This window comes from Strix uralensis, chromosome 21 (assembly GCF_047716275.1).
Source record: "Strix uralensis isolate ZFMK-TIS-50842 chromosome 21, bStrUra1, whole genome shotgun sequence".
NCBI lineage: Eukaryota > Metazoa > Chordata > Aves > Strigiformes > Strigidae > Strix > Strix uralensis.
Window position 1 is genome coordinate 6,127,944 of NC_133992.1, and position 14,003 is coordinate 6,141,946.

At 51.2% G+C, this 14,003-nt stretch overlaps 2 protein-coding genes across 2 annotated transcripts in view; both read left to right on the top strand.

Annotated features, from left to right (window-relative positions):
• The window catches only part of COL27A1 (collagen type XXVII alpha 1 chain), a 152,333-nt gene extending 144,072 nt beyond the window's left edge, over positions 1 to 8,261 (top strand). Inside the window, exons 51-61 of the mRNA XM_074891182.1 lie at positions 537 to 599; positions 1,080 to 1,133; positions 1,854 to 1,889; positions 2,977 to 2,994; positions 3,375 to 3,410; positions 3,743 to 3,769; positions 4,011 to 4,076; positions 4,492 to 4,660; positions 4,830 to 4,939; positions 5,722 to 5,940; positions 6,517 to 8,261. Of these exons, the coding sequence (XP_074747283.1) occupies positions 537 to 599; positions 1,080 to 1,133; positions 1,854 to 1,889; positions 2,977 to 2,994; positions 3,375 to 3,410; positions 3,743 to 3,769; positions 4,011 to 4,076; positions 4,492 to 4,660; positions 4,830 to 4,939; positions 5,722 to 5,940; positions 6,517 to 6,663 (945 nt within the window). The 3' untranslated portion in view covers positions 6,664 to 8,261. The remainder of the gene's footprint in view (positions 1 to 536; positions 600 to 1,079; positions 1,134 to 1,853; positions 1,890 to 2,976; positions 2,995 to 3,374; positions 3,411 to 3,742; positions 3,770 to 4,010; positions 4,077 to 4,491; positions 4,661 to 4,829; positions 4,940 to 5,721; positions 5,941 to 6,516) is intronic.
• Positions 8,262 to 11,109: 2,848 nt separating this feature from the next.
• LOC141953125 (alpha-1-acid glycoprotein 1-like) lies at positions 11,110 to 13,616 on the top strand. Its single transcript, XM_074891439.1, has 6 exons — positions 11,110 to 11,267; positions 11,937 to 12,079; positions 12,309 to 12,379; positions 12,709 to 12,810; positions 13,059 to 13,159; positions 13,373 to 13,616. The coding sequence occupies exons 1-6, from the start codon at positions 11,157 to 11,159 to the stop codon at positions 13,433 to 13,435; spliced, it is 591 nt and encodes a 196-aa protein (XP_074747540.1). The 5' UTR covers positions 11,110 to 11,156; the 3' UTR covers positions 13,436 to 13,616.
• Positions 13,617 to 14,003: the final 387 nt, after the last annotated feature.

A 14,003-nucleotide genomic window follows, 5' to 3' on the forward strand; every position in this document is an offset into this window, starting at 1 on the left:
AATACTTGTTGCAAAGACTTTGTTGGCAGCGCTGCAGAAACTTTTGAAATTGAATCATGATTTCAACTTTCTTTAGTTTATGTACCCTCATTTGTTAAACTAGTGTGTGTTTACATATGCTTTGTTGGAGCATATTCCTGTTAAGATGGGTAGACTGTAATGGGAAAGGGGCTGTCCTATAGACCCCAGAGCTGTTTTCCCCACCTGAATGTCTTTCAGACACTCGTATTTCCAGCATCAGTCATCATTCTGTACCTGAGATATCGATATGCATTCCTAATGATGACAGCTTGATTTGAAATGTAGGCTCATTGTATCAGCATATCATTTTCCTGGTGAAGGGGCACCAGTATGTTTTCTGTAGAAAGTAAAGGGCTTGCAAAACAGGAGTGGGAAAAGAACTGTTAAAAAAATTGGACCTTCCCATTCCCATATCCAAGAGGCAGCAGCTCTGTCCTTGCAGCAGAGCTGTAAGCAAGGGCATAAAGATGGGCTATGTCTATTAAGGGGACCTGGCATCTCATTTTTGCTTGCAGGGCCCCCCAGGAGACCTTGGTTTCAAAGGCATTCAGGGACCACGTGGGCCGCCTGGTCTCATGGTGAGTGGTTTTTCAGTTTGTTTGGTTTGGGAGGATTGTCTTCCTTCCTCCACCCTCTATTTCTGTGAGGATGCTATAAGGAGCACAGTGCCCTGTTCACCATGTGCCTGGCAAACAAGCCATGGTCATGGTACCACCTCTGAGCCGCCAGAACACATCTGTAGGTAACCACGAGTGCACAGGTCTCTTCTGCCTTGGAGATGGTCATGCTGCTATGACCACTGCACAGATCACTCCAGCTACACTGAAGTCTTTCTATTTCTGGGATTTCTGAGGTTTTACATGGGTTGTGATAACTGTACTGTGAGGGCTTGTGTCTTTGGATGTGCATTTTGAAATAGTTTTATTTCAGCTACAGCGAATACCACGATCATGTCGCTGAAAAGCAGCAAAGAAATTCAGTGTCTTTACTGAGCCTGCCGTGGTAAAAGCGACTGTCAGTTCCCACGTGGTGGTTCACGCATATCTTTTCTTTTCTAGGGAAAAGAAGGAATTATTGGTCCACTTGGCATTCAAGGTCCCACAGGAAGCCCAGTAAGTAGCTGCGATTTTTCTGTCTGTATTTCATAGAAGAGCATAATGTTTGAGATCCGAGATGCTTGAGGCCAGCATGAGTAAATCCCAAGTCCTGCTGTAATGAGGGAAACAAAATCTTTAAGATTAGCAGCTTGAGAGAAGTGCAGGTTTAGGCTCTAGCTGCATACATAGTTGCAGGGAGATTATTAGCTTAAAAGTGAGGAGCAATTTACCTAACTACAAATTTTTCGATAGATTGGCTCGGACTAGAAGAATGTTATTGCCGTTATTCAAAAGCAAGCTGCCAGATATTCCAAAGAACGTGGCCTGAGGGGGCAAGAAAACACACACACACAAAAATTATAAATATATTAAACTGGGAACAGCTTGATTCTGGAAAGTGTTGAAAATCCCTGCCTGCCCCAAAATGCTAAAGGCACTGAACACAGACTAAAGTTCAGGTCAGTGCTTCATAAAAACATGAGCATGAAGCTATGCAGAGTTCAGTACAGAGGCTGCTACTGGCAGAGATGAAAACCAGTAAAGATGAACTCAGGCGTTGCCAAAACATCCAGTAATGGCTATGTTTTGCCTTGGGATGGGTGGGCCAATATGGCAACTTGAGCTGATTTGTTTAGAGATGCACTGGGGTCCTTGCAAGGAGCTTCTGGGTGGCAGCACAGCCTGTCAGTGCAGCTTGCTAACGGTCACTGACAGCCGCCTCGTGTGCTTTCACAGGGGCCCAAGGGAGACAAAGGCAGCCGCGGAGAAATGGTAAGTGCTGGTCCGCACCCCTGGGTGCATCCTGGCATTAAGAGATCCCTCCTCTGAGCAACTGGGTGCCACACTGGGCCCCACTGCACCTGCTTGGCACTGGCTCAGTGTGGTGGCATCAGGCTCCCACGAGGGCAAGACGTGCCCATCTATACATGTGTCACACACGTGCGTGCACACACGTCCACAGGCACATGTACGCCCACTCTGCTGTTAAAATTGCCGTTTACTTAACCCGGTTACACAGCAAAAGCTAACACTTCACCTGTTAGCTATGACCGTGGCATCTCCAGGAACAAATCGCAGTGAATGGCAGCTCAAAAAGCCACAGGCTGCCCCGGCCAGGGGCACGGGACCTGTCTGAGCAGCAGCGTGTCCCGGGTGCGCCCCCACAGCTGGGGGAGCAGTGCCAGGGCACGTTCTCGCCTTCTGCTCTTCCTCCTGTCCCCTTCCTGCGGGTGCTCTGATGGACTTTTACACCTTCTCGCAGCTCCGTGGTGTTCTCCCCATACAGGGGATGTGTGGGGCACACTGGATACGTGTTATTCATCTTCCTTGTTACTCATAACACGGCCCCCCCCCCGCCCCCCGCGCTCTGGGTTGCTTCCTTTAGCTTCCTTGTTGTTCCTGCACACGAGGGCTTGGTCCAGGCGTCGGAGCCCAGCAAACACAGCTGTGTGGCTAGTGCAAAAAAGGCTGTTTCATGCCTTCTTCAGACAAGACCTCTAATAAGCAAACACCCACAAATACCAAAAACCCCAGTGCACATTTCTAACAAGCCAGGGTGCTGCCTGTTTCTTCTTGCTCACCATTTTCCACTTCCGTGGGCACAGCAGAGGGCAGCGTGCTGGCAGGGACCTGAGCCCCAGAGAGAGCATTTGCTGGTGTCAGAGCCCTCAGCATCCTTTGCTGCAATGACCCCTCTGAGGTTGGCAGACACTGCCCGGCCCCTGCGTTCACTGCCCTTCCAGGGCAGCACCCAGCCCTTGTGCAGGCACCTTGGGAACAGCACATGGGTCTACAGGGAGATTTTGGTTTATTAATGAACATCCTCTGACACCTTCTGCCTTTTTTTTTTTTCCTGCAGGGTCTGCAAGGTCCAAGGGTGAGTATTCAAAATCACTTTTTCTGACTAATATTTAAATAAAACAGTTGCTTTTAGCAAATGTAAAGCTGCAGGGTGGCTAATTGTGCATACAGGGAATGTGCTGAGTACCTGGGGGTACGAATGAGAGCTAAGGAGCAAAGGGCTGGGAACAAGGGGTGCCGCAGGAATGGACCAGGTGCAGACAGATGCACCCAGGGTTGGGAGATGAAGGAAATGAGGCCACCTCCTGTCTCCAGTAGGGTTTGAGGGAGAAGATGCTGTAAAATGTCAAAAATCTGGAGGATTTCAGCAGAGAACAGACTCATGCTGGTGATAACCATGAGAAATGGAAATACAAACTGGAGACATTTCACTAACTGATGCCACTCTGTCTTTAGGGTCCTCCAGGCCCACGAGGACACCCTGGCCCTCCGGTACGTATATGTGGAAAGAGTTCAAAGACGGTGTTGAAAGAAGCTAAAATTATTGCCATGATATTCTCCAGGGGACTGTTCACTCACTGGAAATTATAGCTTAGCCCCATTCCTCGTATGCAAAAATGTGTGTGTGAATGGACTAGTGTTTCTTGCGCTTTAGCCCAAACCATCTCCAAGTATTTTATAGAGACAGCATTGTTGCCTCTCTAACTCGTCTGCATTGAGGGATTCCAGGGGAAAGAGGATTTCAAAAGGACATGACTGAATATCTTTGCAATAGTGACTGCCCATCTTTCTGGCTGATGCCCCTTTTTTGCTTTGATTTCTAGGGACTGCCAGGAATTCCCGCCTCATTTGTAAGTTGCCATTTTCTGTATGTTTGTTAACGATGCTAATAAGTCATGCAGAGCCAAGGTGCTGCTGGGACATCCAGAAAGAGCTGCTGGGACCCTGAAGACACACACTCAGGTCCAGCAAGAGATGCTGTGTTAGCAGAGCAATGCTTGAATCGCAGCTCTAGACCAAGAAGCTTTACTTGCATCAGGGCATGTTCAGCTTCTAACGACCTCAGTTACCATCTTTTTCATCCCACACTAGCAACAAGACAGCTTTGGGGCAGCTTTCCGGACGCTAATCGACCCGAACACCGCACTCAAGACAGAGGTACGAGGCTGCTTTTGAACTCACTGGTCTTGGCTGGAGCTGGAGGCTGGGAACGGTCACAGCGTTGCTTGTTCTTTCTGTGCGCTTAAAGTTTATACACACGAAGCTCTGATTTGTCACTGTTCTTATGAAGTATCGGGGGTTTATGCAAGCAAAGATCCAGTTAAAGAATTCGGTTTGGTGGTGTTACTAATTTGTGAAGCTTCAGACCTCATGACTTTGCCATCGTGACTTTTCCAGCGCTTCAGAGATGTCCCGTAGGGCAGTGCAAGGGCTGTAGCTTGCTGGGTCCCAGCCAGCACAGCCTGTCTTTGACTCACTGAGTTTTCCCACAGATAAAGCAGAAGAAATCCCTGTGGTTACAGAACATGGTGCCCCCCAAGGCCCATCTGACCTTGCCTCCTTTTTGCTCCAGGGTTACCAACATCCAGACCTTCTCATGCTGGACCACGGAGGGGAGATCTTTAAGACTCTACACTACCTCAGCAACCTCATTCAGAGCATCAAAAGACCCCTGGGAACCAAGGAAAACCCTGCACGCATCTGTCGAGACCTCATGAACTGTGAACAGAAGATGAACGATGGTAGGAAGCCCTGAGTGTCCCAAGGCTGCATCCTCCATAGGGCCATTTCACATGGCCCAGACTGGTCTCCTTCCCTGGGACCAGTAACACAGAAGTCAAAACTTTCTTCTTCTCATTCACAGAAAAAGTTAAGTGTCCTTGTTAATCCCCAAATCCTCCATTTCTTTAGGTACCTACTGGATTGACCCAAATCTTGGCTGTTCCTCAGACACCATACAGGTCATCTGTAACTTCACCAATGGTGGGCAGACATGTCTCAGCCCCATCACCGTCTCCAAGGTACACACAGCTCAACCCCAGCACAGCATTTCCCAGACTACTATTACAAAATATTTACCCAGGGGTGTGTTGTTCCGGGACACTGGATGGTGACCGCTATGACACAGCATGCTGGTTTCTCCTCCAGACAGTTAATGTAGCTGTAACGTTCAGAACAGCTCTTGTGCAGTTAAAAGCTTACCTAAGACTGTTATTGACTCTTGTTGAGACAAAGCAGTATGTTTCTAGCAATGTTTAATTAAGGTCATAATAGAGGCCAGTAATTTTGCAAACATGCTGCTCCCAAATGCTTTGTTGAATTAACTTATGTTCAGGTCACTCTTGCATTTTGTTTTCTGCTACCTGAAAAAGTGAGGTCAGCTTAAATATACAAGTTGCCAGTGAAGTTAATGCTACAGGATTTTTCTTGAAGGAAGCACCTGTGCCAAAAATACCAATAACAATATTTGGGTTCATCTGCAGATGAACTAGAACCTGCTGCTTTGCAGAAGCATGCATTGAATTCAAAGTTTATGTTATTTTCCTCCTACTTAAGGACCTGACAGTTTGTTCTGAAAAACAAAGGACCTGCTGTGTCCCCATGAAAACTTTCCAGGTTGACTTGGCATCTGGCCCTTACACCCATACGCCAGATCCAGGTCTGGACGTCCGTGCAAGGCCACCTCCAGACTGAAGCAGAGTGCAGGGCCCACCTTTGCTGCTGCATCTTGCACCAACCCTGCCGCGAGCTCCCCCCGGCCCCGCTGCAGGGGTACGTCCTAACATCTCTGTCACCTTCACAGCTGGATTTTGACATCGGTAGAGTCCAGATGAACTTCCTCCGCCTCCTGAGCTCAGAGGTGGTGCAGCACATCACCATCCACTGCCTGAATACCTCCGTCTGGCGGGAAGGCTCATCCGAGAAACCTTCAGATAAAGCCGTGCGCTTCAGGGCCTGGAACGGACAGATGTTTGAGGCAGACGGGCAGCTCAGACCAGAAGTGGCAGCTGATGATTGCAAGGTCTGTTGCTACGAAAGAGGGGAGGGGTGGAAAGAAATGCCAGGCTGAACCCACTCGGGGCACAGGACAAGGCTGAGTCATACCTGTGCTTCTTAGTCCACAAAAAAAAGGGGGAGAAGGGTCTAGTTTACCTGTTCACCACTTTAATTTTCCAGTCCAGGGTGCTATAGCAGCTCCTGTTAAGTAGATGGCCTTCAAACAGAAAGCAAAAAATTAAATTCCAAAGTTACACGCTGCGTGTAGCAGCAGTCTAATGGCAGAAGGGGTAATTGCCACCTGAAGGCGGTGACCGATGGCACACCAAGTCATCAGTAGCCGTGTCTGCATTTTGGGTTCACTGCATTAGGAGTCTGTGTTTGGTGATATTGTTTCAAGCTCAGGTTCCACCAACTTCACCTGGATAAGGGATTCCCCAAAATGCTTTCTAAACCTCACCCCAGACCTGCTCAGCCCAAAGGGCAGTCCCTTGTCTCACACAGGGCTTTTCAAGCTTGTCCCTTGGTGAAGCACATTCCTTTCCAGCCGGATTCATCCCCCCCTTAAAGAGCTTTTTCTCTGTCCCTCCTCCCTGCACAGATCAAGGATGGACGCTGGCATCGGACTCTCTTTTCGTTTCGGACACAGGACCCTCAGCAGCTGCCAATTGTCAACATCTACAACCTTCCCCCATCCGAGCCAGGAAAGCAATATCACCTCGAGGTCGGCCCCGTGTGCTTCCTTTGAACAAAGCCATCAAAAGCGGGCTCCAAGGCTTTGACCCCGTGTTTGGCCTATGTCTTCACACAGGCTCTCCCACCTCTCTGCAGCAAGGACAGCTGGGCTGTATCTTTTGGGTCAACTCTTGCTCTAGCCTTTGGCTCAAGGTCTCAAAGAACCCGTGATCTACTGAACTCAGCAGATTGTTGGAAGGAGGGATAACAAGGACGTAGGGGAAGCGGGTATCAGTCGGGACGTGAACAGTGAAAAGGGATCAGGGGACTAGATGTTGCAAGCGGTTCCACACACAAAGCTTTTTCCATGACCAAAGAAAATATTGAGAGAAACCTCAAGCAACTTGCAGCGTGTGGGTTTTTTTGGTTTTTTTTCCCCTCCCCATTTTGTCTTACCTGGTGCCTGAGTTACCAAATGTTCTTTCCATTGAAAAGTAATTAAAAGATAGAGCTTCCCTCTCAGAGCTTGTCGCCTTCTGGATGGCCACGTGCTGCATCAGGTCTCCCAGGCGGAGCTGCAAGTTGAATCTGGCTGCTCTGTGTACCGGAAGCATTTTGATGTGCAATATTAGAAGAAACAAAATATATATATTATATTATTTAAAGCAAAAAGAAAAAAAGAAAAAAAAAAACAGAAAAAAAAAAACTTAAGTTCCTCCTTCCATGTGTGAGTTTAATAAACATCCCTTCTCATGTGTGGTGTTGGGGTAGGGGAGAGTCCCGAAGCCAAGAGGGGGGAATGGAAGGAGGAGAGGGGAAGAGATTGGTGCTAAAATAGAGAGAGGATGGGCTCGTCTGATTTGTTTCTACCTCTCACTGTGAAATCTCTGGTGCTCTTTAAAAAGTGTGTTATTTTATATATATGACTTTAAACTATTTAAGGTTGTGAAGGTGCTACAGTGTCTTGCCACAGACCCCAAAAAAAAAGCCCCTAGGACCAGCTCTCTAGGAAGAGAGGAGGTCATCATCTACAGGTAAATCGGAGAAACAGTCACCTTTAAAGGGATCTTTAATCGCCGTGGATGTCAGTTGTGCGCGACAATTCAAACCGTGTCCAAAATAACTTACAGCATATTTTAAAAGCAAATTTGCTTTTTTTTTTTTTTTTTCGTTAATCAGCACCTCACTGCTTTGGGAGGGGAGTGAGGGATACAGCTCATCTGGAAGCACTGAGCCTCAGAGAGCGCTATTTTTGAGTCGGTTGTCATGTAACTAGTTTTGCTGTAGTCGCGTTGGCCACACGTCCGTGCCGGCTTGCGTGTGCAGTGATTCCCTGGTCTAAGCTCGTATTTAAACCCAGCTCTGCAACCCTTCTGTCTGGCCCCTCTGTCAAGACTGACATGATGGTACCTTGTTTCAGAACCCAGCCGGGTTTGGAGGGGTTTTGTTTTGTTAAGTTTTGTAGAAATTTAGTCTCTATATGTAAATTTGGAGGATTTTTTTTTTTTTAAAGAGGATAATTATGGTAATCTTTAATTCTATATAAGGAATAATATTGATGTAATCGGAGCTGTACTGTATCGGAAATGCTTCAGTGCCTGTTTGGAGTTTTCATGTCTCATGTGGACTATGGATTTTATTTTTTTGAGGAAAAAAAAAAAATTATATGTGAGTCTCTCTTTGTGTATTCTTTTTTTTTTTTACTACTGCCTGCTGGTTGGTTTCCAACAACCATCAGAAAAGGTTAACAAGATCTGTCCCAGATACCTCACCCTCCACGCAGCCCTGCCTCTGCTCAGAAATACCTCACCCCTGCACGGGGCCGGCTCGCCCCAGCACCCCCAGGCCAAAATCACCATCGCTCATCGCCCGCTTGCTGCCTTCCCCTGCACACACACCCCCACACTCCTGGGTTTCTCGCTCTCTCGTCCTCTTGCCATCGGTTTTGTGTGTTTTCTTGAGGTTGGAGTTACCATTTGTTCTCATTAAAGCTTTCTTCCTTCTCTTTTTTTTTTTTTTTTGGCTTTAAATAAATATTTAAAACTGAGGCAATGAAATGGGACTGGTATGTTTTTTTCATGGGAAACTAAATGGGCAGGAGGTGCTCAGGGATGATGTTGGTGTGACAGCCCAGAGACCCCCCCCAAGTGACCCGGGGAGCCCAACCCACACCCCAAGACCATTCCTCTGGTGCTGGTCACAGCATGACCTGCCCACCCCTCAGCATGATGCTAAATGCACCACAAGGCTGAGGTCCCGATGGCTCCCTACTGCTGTGCATCACCCCACCACCCCCATGCTTCATCCATGTCCTCATCCTGACACAAGAAGAAAAGGAAAAAAAAAGGGGGGGAAATAGGAAAAAAGGGGGGAAAAGTGGGAAAGGGAAAGGGAAAGGGAAAGGGAAAGGGAAAGGGAAAGGGAAAGGGAAAGGGAAAGGGAAAGGGAAAGGGAAAGGGAAAGGGAAAGGGAAAGGGAAAGGGAAAGGGAAAGGGAAAGGGAAAGGGGGGAGAAAAAGACCTGAGCTGGTCTTTTTCATTGCTGAAGCCCAAATCCCATCTCAGTTGCTCCAAGCTGACTTTGAAATCCAACTTCTTGCTTAGGAGGTCTCCTGGCCCCAGCCCAGGCTCAGACTAAAACCTCTGCTGCCATAAGCAGCGTGGACGCTGGAGACAGCGGCCAAGTCCCTGGGGGCCTGAGCCAGGGGAGGGGGACAGAGGGGTGACCCCCAGACACACCCCGTCACACTACGCTGCAGGAGCTGCCTCGGCTGGTCCCGGGTTGCATCAGGGGCAGCGGGAAGGGGCCAGGCTGTGTTTGCTCACCCTGCACTGCACCCGCTTCCCAGCAGCAGCTGGAGGGGCTGAGGGACCCCCCCGGGCACGGCGGGGTTCCGGGTGACTGCGCCAGGTCAGCTTTGGCAGCGCGTTAGAAACTGGCTCGTTGGGGTTGACCGTCTCTCACGTGAGCCAGCTGTTCCTGAAACATGTTGTTTGTGGCCAGGGAAAAAGCAAACATTTAATAAGTAAATCAATGCACTTAATTATGAAGCCAAAATTGGAGGAGATATAAGACACTGGTAAATAGACAGGTTCTGCAGTTAAAGATGTTATTTAGAGCCCACTGCACGAGTTGTTCCCCTGCCCCCCAGTCAGGCTTTATTAAACAACTCCCTGTCTCTACCAGTTATTTTAGATCCCTTAAAATAATCAGCTATATATGCTATCAGCATCCACAACCCAAAGGTCACTTTATCACTGCAAGTCTTGCCTCAGACAAGCCACAAGTAACAAAAGCCACAAGGCTACTGGCACTCAAGAGGGACCTGAGCTGGAAAGGGCAAAACCCCCAGATTTCATGGCTTAAGGGATCGCACTGAGCTGCTGTAGGGCTGGCTCAGGCACCTGGGCAGAACAGTGGCACCACTGGGGAAGAGGAAGGAGATGATGGGTGCTTGGGTTTTTTGTTTTGTTTTCAAATGGTGCAGCTTATCACTGAAACATAGAACAGTTTGTGTTGGGAGGGACCTTAAAGATCATCCAGTCCCACCCCCCTGCCACGGGCACCACCTTCCACTAGCCCAGGTTGCCCAAAGCCCCGTCCAACCTGACCTTGAACCCTTCCAGGGAGGGGGCAGCCACAGCTTCTCTGGGCAACCTGTGCCAGTGTCTCACCACCCTCACAGGAAAGAATTTCTTCCTTATATCTAATCTAAATCTCCCCTCTGTCAGTTTAAAACTGCTACCTGTCATCCTATCCCTACACCCCCCTGATCAAGGGTCCGTCCCACCTTTCCCGTAGCCCCTTTAAGTCCTGGGAGGCCGCTCTAAGGTCTCCCTGGATCCTTCTCTTCTCCAGCTGAACCCCCCCAACTCTCTCAGCCTGTCCTCACAGGGGAGGTGCTCCAGCCCCCTGAGCATCTTTGTGGCCTCCTCTGGACCCGCTTGAGCGGGTCCATGTCGTTCCTGTGCCAAGAGCACCCAGCCTGTACGGAACCTAACCCTGCTGTGCACACCCACCTGCAGCGCCAGGTTGTGGCCCCATCCCCAGCAGCATCCATGGGGCTCCCTCCCACCCCACCCCCGCCCTGAGCACACGTGAACCCCAGCGCCAGCCCCGTGCCCTGGTGAGGAGCGAGGCCAGCGCAGCCCCAGGTGAGCAGCCACCACTCAACCATCGCCGCGGGGATTGATCTGCCCTGTGGAGGAAAGCCACGTCCAGGTGCCATTCGATGACCCCGAGAGGCCTCCAAACACACCTGGAGCCAGCCAAGCGCTTCGCCAGGCACCCGCAAAATTAATTGCAGTTTCCGAGAACAAAAGCCTGTGTTGGTAAAACATGGGGTTGTTTGGGGGTTTTTTTCCCCATCCTTTCTGCTGAAGAAATCCAAGCTTTTGCAAGTTTCATTTCCTCCACCTGCTATTGCTTCATGCCTGAGCAAACAGTCCAGCGGCTGAACAAGCACATCGGGGCTGGGGACATCCAGCTTTGCAGGCGGCCGTATATAAGGGACAGAGCTGAGCCACGTCCCGCCAGCGCAGGAGCCTCCTCTCGGCCAGCCAGGCAATGCTGGCCTCCCTCGCCCTCCTCCTGGGGCTGCCGCTCGCCCTCGCTGCCGAGCCCCCCACCTGCGCCCCACTCATCCCGGTCACCCTCAACAATGACACCATCTCTGGGGTAAGACCTGCCCTCAGCTGGGGCTCCTCTCCTTGCCTTTCCTATCAGCATCACTAGCCGTTACGGGTCCAGGAAGAGATTATATGAAGCCAATCAGCAGCTCAATGCTTATCTCACTGCCTGTCCATGCTTATTTTCCTAAAAAAAAATCAAGACTGCTGCACAGGAGCATGGGGAAGGGGTGAAGCCTTGAAGCTGTGCACCCATAATCCCATGAGCAGGTGCTTTTGGGGGGCTCCTGATGTCATCTCCCTGTGCAAACCAGGCTGGGTAGCACCATCCCCAGTGCTTCACTACTATTTTAAGTCCTTCAAGTGACGGGGACTCAGGTCACCAGTCTCCATCCACAAAACCCTTCACTGCATAAACAGTATTTAGTCCCTTGGGGACATTTAATGGAGGAAAGCGCTGAGAGCCAGGCACAGAGCAGTAGGGACATGACCACAGGAACAAGCTGGCTGTCCTGGGAGCTGGAGCATCGCCTTAGCGGGGAGGAGATGAAACCAAGAGCCCCTCACCTGGCCTGGATCCTGCCCAGGGCTGTCACTTACTGGGGTGCTCATGGCCACGGGACAGCGGGGCACAGCGTCTGCTTTTACTCATATGATGCCCATGGGTGAACCCTGCATGGCCCTCCCCAACCCTTCCCTGCTCCCCTCCTCTCTGCAGATCCTGGGACAGTGGGTCTACATCGCCGGAGCCTCCAAGTACGTGCCTCACCAGGCAGAGCTGAAGGCAGTGAAACACGCAGTTTTTTCCTTCTCTCCTGGCAGCCACAAGGACGAGCTCAACGTCACTGAAACCATGAGAATGTAAGGATGGGGATTCACCCCCTCACACAGCTCCCCCATCCCTGGGGGTATTTCAACCCACTGGTGCCATCCTCTGGGCTAAGCCACCCCCAGAGATTTGAGGCTGGAGAGCAGCTACACCAAATTTATTTAAGTTCTGCAGCCCGGCTTGAGTTCTGTATCTTTCAGGTTTGGTTGGGGTGGTTTGGGGGGGTGGGTATTTGCTCCATCTGACCTCTCTGCCCCGCAGAAACGAGACATGCATCACGAAGAACACCAGCAATATCCACATCTTCCGGCACAACTCCACTCTGGTGCACGGTAAAGCCCCGGGCACAGCGCGGGAACGGGATGGGGGGGCACCGCAGCCGCACCTTGCACCCTCCCGCTTCTGCACCCCAGTATTTGGCACCCTGACCCCCTGGCACCAGGCCCTTTTACACCTAAAAATATGTTCTTGGAGGTGGGGGGGATGGAAAGTTCTTCCACCCCATGCAATGGGTATGGCAGCGCTGTGGGACCACTGGGATGAGTCTCCCGGGATAAGGGGGCTGAGCAGCCCCCGCCGCGCTGCCAGCTCTGTCGGGACTAAGCCCCAGCACGGGGTGACACTCGCCAATGGGGAACCCCGCTCTCCCTGTGCATTCCAGTTGATGACCAGGTGTCTTCCACGGCCCAACTGATCCAAAGTGACAAGAACTTGTTCATCCTGAAGCACCTCAACAACAACTTCCCGGGGCTGAGCCTCTCAGGTGAGTGGATGCTGCCCCAGATCCATGGGGCATGTCCCTGCCCGGAGACACATTGATGGGCACAGGCATCCCCAGCCCTTGCAGGCAGGGCAAAAAGCCCCTTTTTTCCCCGATACGGAGAGGGGAAAGATGTGGGCGGGCAGGCAGCAAGCTCCCCATCCACACTACGGGGACCACCAAGGAGCAAAACACTCCCTAAAACTCCCTTTTTTTCTCCCCCGTCTCCTACCGCCCCATTTCTCTGACAGCACGGACACCCAATGTGAGCAAGGAGCACCTTGAGGAGTTCAAAGCCCACCTGCACTGCCTGGGCTTTGGAGAGGAGGAGATCTTCTACACTTCCGAAAAGGTACAAACCCCTCCCCGCTCAAGCCCCAGCCCAGGCCAGCTCCTGCCACCGGCTGGAATGAGGGTCTGGGGGGGTGTAAGATCAGTTCCGCACCGTGGCTGCCCCTCTGTGCATCCCCTCTCCTCCCCACACATCCACCCCAGCTGTTCCTGGGTCTTTGGATGATTTTGGGGCAAGGGGACACCAAGGGCAGCTCTCCCCCCACTCCTGCAGGATGCCTGTCCCTTGCCTGGGGAGAAGACTGGCGAAGGCGGCGCGGAGCAGCAGCTGGAGTAACCCCCGCGGGCCGGGTCAGCCGCTCCATCCTCATCCTCCTCCAGCCCCTCCATGGGCACATCCCGGCCCTGGCCGGGCTCAGCTCAGCCTCAGGACTTTCTATCGAGGTTTTTTCCTCCCATATGAAACATTCAGTTTACTTGTACTTGCCCGGACTTAAAATAAACCCCCTGTGTTACAACTGTCTGCCACTCCTGCTGCACCCTTGCCAGGACTGTGGGCAGGACCCCTCCTGCCTGCTCTGCCCGTGATGCCACATCTCCAAACCCACCGAGAGGGGTGAAAAGCCCCAGACAAAACCCCACCAGGGCCAAGTGTGGCAGCAGGCACGGAGATGCTCATCCCTCCTGCCAGCTCCACAATGGCATGGGACCCTCCTGGCCACCCCACCCAGCGGGTCCCCTCCAGCCACGAGGCAACAGGACGTGAGCACCCACCCATCAGCCCCGACCCCACAGGGAGATGCACAAACCTGCCAACCCCCTCGGGTCTCCTCCGTCATGACTCAAACCAGTCAAGGTGCTTTTAGCACCTGAACATCCCACCCTGAATTTTCAAGCCAAATCCC

What these genes read in the sequence shown, in the direction of transcription:
- LOC141953125 (XM_074891439.1), top strand. Translation starts at nt 11,157, where the DNA reads ATGCTGGCCTCCCTCGCCCTCCTCCTGGGGCTGCCGCTCGCCCTCGCT. An exon ending in ACAATGACACCATCTCTGGG is followed by an intron (nt 11,268 to 11,936) that starts GTAAGACCTGCC and finishes TCCTCTCTGCAG; the next exon opens with ATCCTGGGACAGTGGGTCTA. An exon ending in GTCACTGAAACCATGAGAAT is followed by an intron (nt 12,080 to 12,308) that starts GTAAGGATGGGG and finishes TCTGCCCCGCAG; the next exon opens with AAACGAGACATGCATCACGA.